General features: G+C 34.0%; 1 protein-coding gene across 1 annotated transcript; it reads left to right on the top strand.

The window, feature by feature from the left end:
- The first annotated feature begins 323 nt into the window (after nucleotides 1–323).
- Nucleotides 324–4,001, top strand: LOC132624989 (putative Peroxidase 48). The gene is made up of 4 exons (XM_060339756.1): nucleotides 324–946; nucleotides 2,388–2,579; nucleotides 3,021–3,186; nucleotides 3,283–4,001. Exons 1-4 carry the CDS (start codon nucleotides 689–691, stop codon nucleotides 3,765–3,767), a joined length of 1,101 nt encoding a protein of 366 aa, XP_060195739.1. The 5' UTR covers nucleotides 324–688; the 3' UTR covers nucleotides 3,768–4,001.
- Nucleotides 4,002–10,150: the final 6,149 nt, after the last annotated feature.

Raw genomic sequence — 10,150 nt, forward strand, 5'->3', positions numbered from 1 at the left:
TATTCAACGCAATGTCTATCAGAATCTTTCTCTTCTTATAATTTTTTTAAAAAAACAGACACTATTACAAATGTCGACTTGATGTGAATCTTCAAGATATTTGTGGCTCAATAATTGATATATTTATAAGCAAAGAATGGAAGAGATTTACGAGCAAGCTTCAGTTAATGTAAACATTCTAACTAAATTATTTACACATGTTCACTTTACGATTGAACTTGCAATTAGTATTATTTTCGACAAACTTAAAGAATCAAAATTGGTTAAATTATTTTTTAAGGACTATTTTAAACTTACTATATAAATAAGGGACTATCTTTATCATTTTGTCTCCTCGTTTTTTTCCATAGACCAACTTTCCCAATTCCTCCTAATAACTCCTCTACCTTTCTGATCGACTTTGCTTTCAATTTCTCATATATCTCAATGTCTCAGTTCGGGAACCCACTCTTAATGTACCCCCTTCTTCCAAAATCTTGGCCCAAAGGAGAAAAAAAAAAAAAAAAAAAGAAAAGAAAAGAAAAACTTATTACACCCCATTTTCTGTTTCAAATTTTGGCGCTAGCTAGTATAGTTCTCTCCGTGTGTGTGTGTGTGTATATAGTGGTGTAGGCGAGTGAGGTGTGAGTCCACGCCAACACTTTCACAATCTTTACTTTTCTCTTAAGCCATTTCCCACAAACTGAAAATGATGAGCAAGAACTGGGCTATTATTTCGGTTTCTTCATTCTTGGTTGCTTGTATTGTGATGAAAATGATGGTGCAAGCAGAGATTGTTCCAGGAAGTGCTTCTCAATTTCGTATTTCTCTCAGATATGATTATTATGATGAGAAATGTGAGAATCTTGAGAGCATTGTGTGGAAAAAGATGAAGAGTATTGTCCACCTGAAACACAATGCCCCTGCGCAACTCTTACGCCTTATGTTCCATGACTGTTTCATTGAGGTGGGTACTCTCCTTTTGATGAAATATATTCATTTTATTAATCTTTTCTTGGTTCTTTCCCAATTTCTGGGTGTTCTTGCATATGCAATAGTGTTGTTCTATTCATATTCTACATTTCGGTTCTTTGTGATTCTTGATAGTGCATGATGAGTTCTTTTCGCCTCGTATTAACGGAGTTTTGTGGGCGTAAGGGCTTTGTAAATGGTGCATACCAGTACGCTTCATGCAATTGGGATTTTTGTATTAATCTCATTTTTGGGGATTAGGGTAAGCGAGAAACTTAGATCACTATGAAAGTCAAGAAAAGGATTTAGGACCTTTAATGAAACAGAGAAAGGGGATTGAAGAAGCTTGTAGTCGTATTAATGGTGTATCTCATGTTTATGAGGGTTCCCTTCCACATGTTTTGGTGTCACTTTGATAATTGCTGATTAATTTTCTTACTACCATGAACTATTGATCTATTTTTGTCTTTCCTTCTCTTATTTTATGCAGTTCTTAGCCTTTTTTTGGGTTCTACAATCTCTATTGCGTGTAACCCCGATGAACACAAAATAGTTCTAAGTACTTCCAGCCTTTTGTCACTTTATTCCACTGTTACACGTTCTGTATTTCTCTTATAGCATTGTAGACATTTATTTAAGAATAAATAGCCTTATGATTTTTGTTATGTTGCGTTGTGTAAACTTTTCGTGCCTTGTCTAAGTTTTCTGTGTCAAGGTCCTTAACTGCTTCAATTGGATCAGTTCCAATCATCCTCTCTATTTTCAGAAGTGTGTTTTTATGAATTCAAATTATTCTCTCTATGTTGATTTATCTGTGGTTGTCCATGTAGATGTGTATTGGCAATGCTTTTGTTGATTTTGTATTTCTTCATGTTTGGCATTGCTTCCTGATGCGCGCATGTTGCACTTGCATTTCTTTGACATACTTGTGGATGTTTTTCTCTTTATAATTAGCCGTTTGATCTTGAACATCATGCAGTTGTGATTCATCATATGTTGCCATGTGCCTTGTGTTCTTTGATTGATTCAGATGGAGGTTTTAACTGATCCAATTTTCTCAGCTTTGAGTTTGGGGACACAGATAAATATATGTATTGTTAAATTCACTAGATTCAGCAGCATCACGTCTGTCTCTGCTTGTTGATTTTCGTATACTTTTCTATGTATATTTTCCTGTAGTTATATCCCTCTGTGTACATATCCACACCCCTTTTCCCATTTTTTCTTTGGTAATAGAAAGAGGATGGGATGACACTACATCTGAAAAAGCAGCGGTGAGCCTTTAGAGTCATAAGGAAGTCAAGAAATGATATTAAGCAAAGGAGGAGCTCAGAGCTAATTGTGAAAACAGTTAACCTGACAATGATTCTTTTTTTTTTTTTCCTTGATAAGGTAGATTTTCCAGACAATGAATTATCTGTTCTATTGATTTTCAGGGTTGTGATGCATCTGTTCTGCTAGCTGACAGTAATCAGAATGGGACTGTTGAACGTGAGGCTATACCGAACAGGACGCTGAAAGGCTTCAATTTCATTGACACCATAAAGGATGAAATTGAGGAGGCATGCCCTGGGGTTGTCTCTTGTTCTGATATCCTTGTCCTTGCAACAAGAGATGGCATTGTTCTGGTATGGATTTGGCCATGTCCTTTGTTTCTTATAGTCCAGCACCTTAAGTTTCTTTGATGATTTCTTTATTCTTACTCTTAGTACTTCTCTATTTTACATGGATTTGTTTTGTTTTCCCTATTCAGCAATTCAAGGAGCAATTAAGAGAATACAATCTGGCTAGTGAAATGGATGTAACTAATGCACTAGCATGTGTATCATCTTTCTTAAAATAGTTTAGTTAAACGATCTTGTAGTGCATATTTAGATATTTAATACATAACAGAACATTTTACACCTTCCAGTGGCATCATATGTTTACAACAAAGTTCCGAAAATTAGGGATATCCATAAACAGTGCATTATGGGATCTTCTAGCTTTTCGAACCAAATTAGCTTTTTATCATCAAGTATGTTTAGTTTTCCGCTTTACCTCTCACGTGCTGCTTTCCTACATTTTAGGCTGGTGGACCATATTATCCTGTTCTTACGGGCAGAAGGGACAGTAAGGAGTCATTCTTTGATAAGGCCATGGCTGAAATTCCACGACCAAATGGGAATATCAGTGAAACTCTTAGGCTGTTTTCTCTCAGAGGATTTGATGAGAGAGAAACAGTGGCACTCCTTGGTAATCTTTCCAATCCCACTACTTTAATCTTCATTTACTGCACCTCTTTCTGGATTATGCATATTTTAAAATTTCTACTTTTTTCATCACCTGAAGGAGGACATAACATTGGGAGGATTGGTTGTGAATTCATTCGGCCAAGGCTCAGTAATTTCTTGGGGACAGGTTTACCTGATCCAACAATTCCTACTGACTTTCTTGAAGAGTTGAAGCGGAAGTGTCCACACGATAACAACACCATCAATAATATGTTCCTCGAACATACAGCTAGAGGTCTGAGTGAGTCTGCTATGTCATACTCCCAGGGACTGTCAGTGTCGGCATTTTCGTCAATTGCAGCTTCATTTGATAATCACTACTACAAGACTTTGATGAGAGGAAGAGGACTGCTGTTTGCTGATCAACAGTTGATGGCTAATGAAAAGACGGCTGCGGTGGTGGAGGATTATTCTTTTGACGAAGGGACTATATTTAGGACAGAGTTTGCTCATGCCATGGCTAAGATGTCAAATATTGGTGTTCTTACTGGATCCAAAGGAGAAGTTCGGCACAGTTGCTCCCATCTCAATTCTGATCAATGAGAACTACCGGGAATTGTTTCATGACTTTTCCTGGTGCTAGATTTAGGGAAAATTTGGATGGCATATAGTGAACTATTTCTTTGGATGCTAATGATCTAGTTACAATTACTAACTGATTTGACAAACTTTCTCATGCTTAGCTTGCGTCTTTTGTCTGTACAACTATGTGTGTCAATATGATTTCCTGTTTTTGATTGGCATGAGCCAGACGGCAATAGGGTGTGGCGGAATGCAGAATTGCCTTATGCCGCATTAAGGTACGTACTGTTATATGGTAGTATAGTATCTTGTATCATCTTTCTGCAAGAAAAAAGGGTTTAAATCAACAAGAAACTCAAGAACTTATCAAGATTTCTGTTAAATTTCCAGAAGCATGGCTGAGCATGTATCACCTTCATCGGTCGCGGAAAAAATAATCATTGCATGTGACGTTCCCTAATGTAATTCCAATGCAAACATACATGCAGGAAAATTGAACCGGTTGGGACACCCTAAAATCATGCATGTGGCAAATATAAAAAGAGGGAAGGTTCAGTTCTTGAAGAAAGCAATTATCATCATGCATAAACAAGGGAATCATATACAGTAGGGTTATAAACACGAACTTTAAACATAAAAAGAGAGATTATCCAAGGTTTCGTCTCTTTAATTTCTTCAAGTACCCCCGAAACTTGCCAAATCTTGTTGGTCGAAGAAACATAAAACTATAATAACTCGTTCTCGAGTAGATCAAGGTATCAAAGAAGTGATTTCCAATAACTTTAAATTACATGAAACTACATAGAGTCATAGAGCACATAGCACGAGCAGACTTTGTTTTGCAAACAAAAGCGTGAGAAGTCATACCTGTTACTTTGTTCTAGCAGTAGTAGATCCAATAGACGCAATGTTCATTCATGGACTGAAATCATATCTGAGAGACACGGGATTGCAGACGAAGAAGCTGTTCATGTCTCAATCCCGTATGTCCCTCAGATATAGTTTCAATCAATGAAGTTGTTCATGTCTAGCTTGTGACTTCTTTGTTTTGTCTAGCTAATCAATATACTTGTATGTTTCTTGTGCCACCCTATTTATAATAGTAGTAAATGACCGACTTTAATTAGGAATTGGAAAACCTATTCCTATATGTATTTGGATACAAATCCTATTTAGACATGATGAATTAAGGAAACTAGCAAATACCAAAACCTAAATATATCTATATTAAGTTATACTAAAGGGGGGGTATTTAATGTAATTATCCATAAATAAAAAAAATTGACTACGGGTACTGCCGTACTGGTTGACAGATCCAGGCTTCCCAGTTCCAGTACTCAATAGGCCATGCTCCTATGTATTAGTGGAGAAGGTGATCAAGCCGAAGCGTAAGAGCTTATTCTTAGCCGACGAAATGTTTTCATATCAGTTTATAAAGTCTATACATAGATAGTATAATTTTTTAAAAATATCAAATCATTTAAAAGTTCCGTAAATATTCATAATAGATAAAATTATTAACAAAGAAAGAAAGGCACAATCCAATTACAACATAGTATTAGATTACATAAGTAAGGCACAATCTAATTACAACATAGTATTAGATTACATAAGTAAGGCACAATCTAATTACAACATAGTATTAGATTACATCCGTACGTATAAATTAAAATCTTTGCAGGTTCCATAGTTAAAGATTTCCTGTATGACAACCAATTATATTGAACATTCATGGTAGACAATGAAGCATTCATTAACCCAAGTAAGAAGCAAAACGATATTTTGAATGTATTGACATACAATTACAAAATTTTCATTCAACATTATTTAGTCGAAAAATGGAAGGTGGCCTTAAGCCTCTAACAAATGATAATACATGGATCAGGTATTTCATGACAAATTCTACAACAAAAGTATGTCTTCTACACAACAAAATTTGTTGAGTTAGATCTCGACTAAGTATTTACATAATCTTCTTCTATCTAAAGAAACAACTTACTGGAATATTGAGTCGCCATTGATATTGACACATATCGCCAAATGCTCGGAATTCCTCTATTCGATCCTTTTATAGCAATTTAATGTGACCTGGATTGCATGAATATTGATCAATGCAGTTGGTTTCGTTGTCTTTTCCAACCATCGTATTCGTGGATTAAGCAATTTATTAAGTTCCTTAAGTTTGTTAGTATCTGCGTTCAAAACAGTAAACAAAATATACGAAATAATCTGAAAAAAAATATTTAAACAATTATCCGAGCCCACATAATTCATTGTGTGTCCTTAAGGAACTTAACCCCCTCAAGTGCCCAAGGTATAGGATTATTTCCTTCCAGAATAGAACGGATATACCTGTTATTAGGGTAGCAGTACCTCAAACGCCAATCACTTCATCGAACTCAACAAACAGCACAAATTACACGACTCTACAGTTTTTTTTTTTTTTTTTTTTTTGAAAAAACAATGCAGAAAAGAGGGGAGAAATTTCAGAATTTTCAATCTCTAAAATCTGATGAAAATGGTAAGTATTTATGTTATAGCCAACAAAGTAAAGGAGAGTGAAAGGTGTGACGTCTTTTCCATGAAAAGTTACAATGGTCCATTTTCGCTTGACACCCATTCATAAAACCCCCACAAAATATTGGTGTTCTTACTGGTTCCAAAGGAGAAGTTCGGCACAGTTGCTCCCATCTCAATTTTGATCAATGAGTAGACTAGTTAATTCATGACTTCTCCTAGTGTGAGATTTAGGGAAAACTTGGATGGCACAGAGTGAATTATTCCTTTGAATGCTAATGATCTAGTTTTCAAATCACTGTCTGTTTTACCAATATTGTTTCTCATTCTTGCAACTTTTGTACGTACAAATATGCGTGTCAATATGATATCCTGATTTTCATTGGCATGAGCCAGACGGCAATAAGGCGTGGCAGAATTAGTATTATGTAGTATCTTATATGGTCGTGCTGCAAGAAAAAGGGTTTGAATTTATCAAGATTCCTGTTAAATTTCTGGAAGTATTACTTCATCACCCTTATCGATTGTGAAAAAATAATCATAGCATGTGTAAAAATCCTTCCTTTTCCCTGGAGTAGTAAATCCAATGCAAAAATCATGATATTTGATCTAAAATCATGCCACAAATAATTGGAAAAAAGAAGGGGGTCATGTTCAAAACTTGAAGATACCTGCTAAAATCATGCATGCATATTGCATAACAAGGGAATCATATACAGAAGGATTATAAACACGAACTATAAACATCAACAAATTATCCAATATTTCGTTTCTTTAATTTCTTCAAGTACCCCCGAAACTTGCCAAATTTTGTTGGTCGAAGAAATATGAAACTATAATAACCCGTTCTTGAGTGGATCAAGGTATCAAAGAAGTGATTTCCAATAACTTTAAATTACATGAAACTACATATAGTCATAGATTACAGAGCACGAGCAAACTTTGTTTTGCAAACAAGAGCGTAAAAACTCATACCTATTACGTTGTTCTAACAGTAGTCGATCAATAGACGTAATTTTCATTCATGGACTGAAATCACATCTGAGAGACACGGGATTGTAGACGGATGAAGTTGTTCATGTCTCAATCCCGTATGTCCCTCAGATATAGTTTCAATCAATGAAGTTGTTCATATCTCTCTTGTGACTTCTTTGTTTTGTCTAGCTAATCAATATACCTATATGTTTCTTGTGGCAGCCCTATTTATTATAGTACAAAACCTACTTTAATTAAGAATTGGAAAACCTATTCCTATATGGATTTGGCTACAAATCCTATTTAGCATGAATTAAGGAAACTAGCAAATATCAAAACCTAAACAATTTTTGGTTTGCTACTCCAACTTTAAATTAGTCTTGAATATTTCACAATTTTTTCTTGCAGAAATGATAAACATAAAAGATTGTAAAAATCTTTAATTTTAAAATATAGAAAATATATATACAATTAAGTTAATATAGGGGTATTTAATGTAATTTATCCATAATTAAACAAAAATTGACAATTGGTACTAGTTGATACATCCAGGCTTCCAGTTCCAGTACTCAATACCACATGCTCCGACGTATTAGTGGAGGTCCTCAAGCCGAAACTTAGGAGTTTATTCTTAGCCCACAAAATCTGTTCATTAAGTTTAGTTTTTATACATAGATAGTATACTTCTTAAAAAAAATTATCAGATCATTCAAAAGATAAATTTATATAACTTTTCAAAATAAATAAAATAAATAATTAATAGAATAAACCAGAATCTATTACAACACTTAAATCACATCATATGTATAAATTGAAATCTTTACATATCACATTGCTAACTGCTGGTCCTTATATATGTGGAAAAAAAAAGAAGAACCAGTCATATATGGTAGACAATGAAGCATTAACCCAAGTAGGAAGCAAAAAGATATGTTGAATATATTGACATAAAATTACAAATTTGCCCATCAACATTATTGTTTAGAAATTGAAGGTGGCCCTAAGCCTCTAACTAAGAGCACGTATCATCCTTGATGATATATATATATATATATATCATGGTGAATTTTTTTAAAATAATTGTGTCTTATGTGGAATTTAATAAATGAGATTTCGAGTAAGTATTTACGTAATCTTCTTTTGTAGAAGAAATGATTCAACAAAATAATGAGGTCACTATTGATATCGACACATATCACCAAATACTTAGGAATTCCTTCATTCAGTAATCCTTTAATTTATAAAAAATTTATGTGATCTGGAGATTTAATTTCATTATTTCACATACTGTTGATGCTTTACCTTTGAGAAGTCAACAATATATATTAATGGACATGAACGTACACGGACGTAAATTAATGCAGCTGTTGGTTACAATGAATAAGTTCAGGAAGATCACACGCTTCATGTTAAAGGATGAAATACTGGAAGAAAATATCTTTTCAATGCCATGGCACGAAATTACAAATTTGTCCATTCAACAAGATATTAAAGCCACTTGACAAAATAAAAAAAGATAAGGTAGCTGTAAAAAAGAGAACATAATGCAGTTTTGTCTTTCTGATAAGAATTTCTTACAAATTCTAGGATACAAGAAATACAATATCGTGCATTATTATATCCTCCAAGGAAATATACGTTAGCGAATATTATACATATTTGGTGAGGCTAATTTTCTGCACATCTAGACGAGACATAAAAATTTGCTAGTAAGAAAATATATGATCGAGGAAATGGAGCTTTTGCTCTTGACAGATTTAGCAATAGAACTTATAGAAAATTTTAATATTTTTATCTAGTATTTTTAATTGTACTGAAAAAAAAAAAAAAAAAGAAACCGGTCGTTTGTAACAGTATACGTTAACCATTCGTTTCTAGTTTTATACTCGGGACATCTTTTAAGTGGTTTGGAAGCAAATTAATTTAGATTATTTTTCACCACTAAAATGTAATTCTAGTGAAACTTGGACCTTCATAGATATGCAGTTCTAATTTTCTTGGTCTAAAATATAAGAAATTTAGTAGCTGATCAAATGGCCTGATTTTTTCTTTTGGAATAATAATAAAACCTTTTCATAGAGAAATTAAAGACTTGGCTATCAATTCTTGATCGGAGACGTTAAATTCCACAAAGGACAATGGTGATAAGAAGATTTACAAGTTGCAACCAAGTTTGGACAATGCAAGGAGGATTTGATTTTGAACTTGAAATCATCAAATTTTGAAGAAAAAAATAAATAGATAGGCACATATGGAAGTGAATGGACCAAAATTGAAAATGTTTTGCATGGAAACAAAAAAGTCTGAGTCGTCTGCACAAAGGAATGGTCTCCGAATCCAAGCAAAACGGCTGCAAGTCGCATCCAGATCCAATAATGCAGAGATACAAGAAAACAAATAAAAGACTGCCCCAAAGAGAAATTAACCAACCATTTTCACTCGTTCATATCCTATTCCTTACCCCTTTTAGGATGAGATAAGACTACTGACATTCTTCCACGTGGCACTCCTTCTTGTGGCTTAATGAAAATAACTTAGCTCCAAAAACAGAAAAGTAAATAAATAAAAAAAACAAAATAACATCTCCCAATTGCTACACTTAACGTGGTCAGGGCGGAGCTACAGTTCTGCTTACTAGTTCGCCAGAATCCACTAATTTTGGCTCAGACTTTATATTTCTATGTAAAAAATCACTTAACATTTATAAGTAATGTATTTAGACTAGTGAGCTACATATTCTAAAATTCAGAACCCATAAACTCAAAATTTCAGCTCACTTTTGTATGTGGTCATTAATTTTTAATGTCAAGAACAAAATAATCCAATGGTTACGAATGACTAATGAGGTTTGCTTGATTTGTGTCCGTGAGATGGAGAAATTATGTGAAACCTTCTCATTATATATACAAGGG

This window comes from Lycium barbarum, chromosome 12 (genome assembly GCF_019175385.1).
Source record: "Lycium barbarum isolate Lr01 chromosome 12, ASM1917538v2, whole genome shotgun sequence".
Lineage (NCBI taxonomy): Eukaryota > Viridiplantae > Streptophyta > Magnoliopsida > Solanales > Solanaceae > Lycium > Lycium barbarum.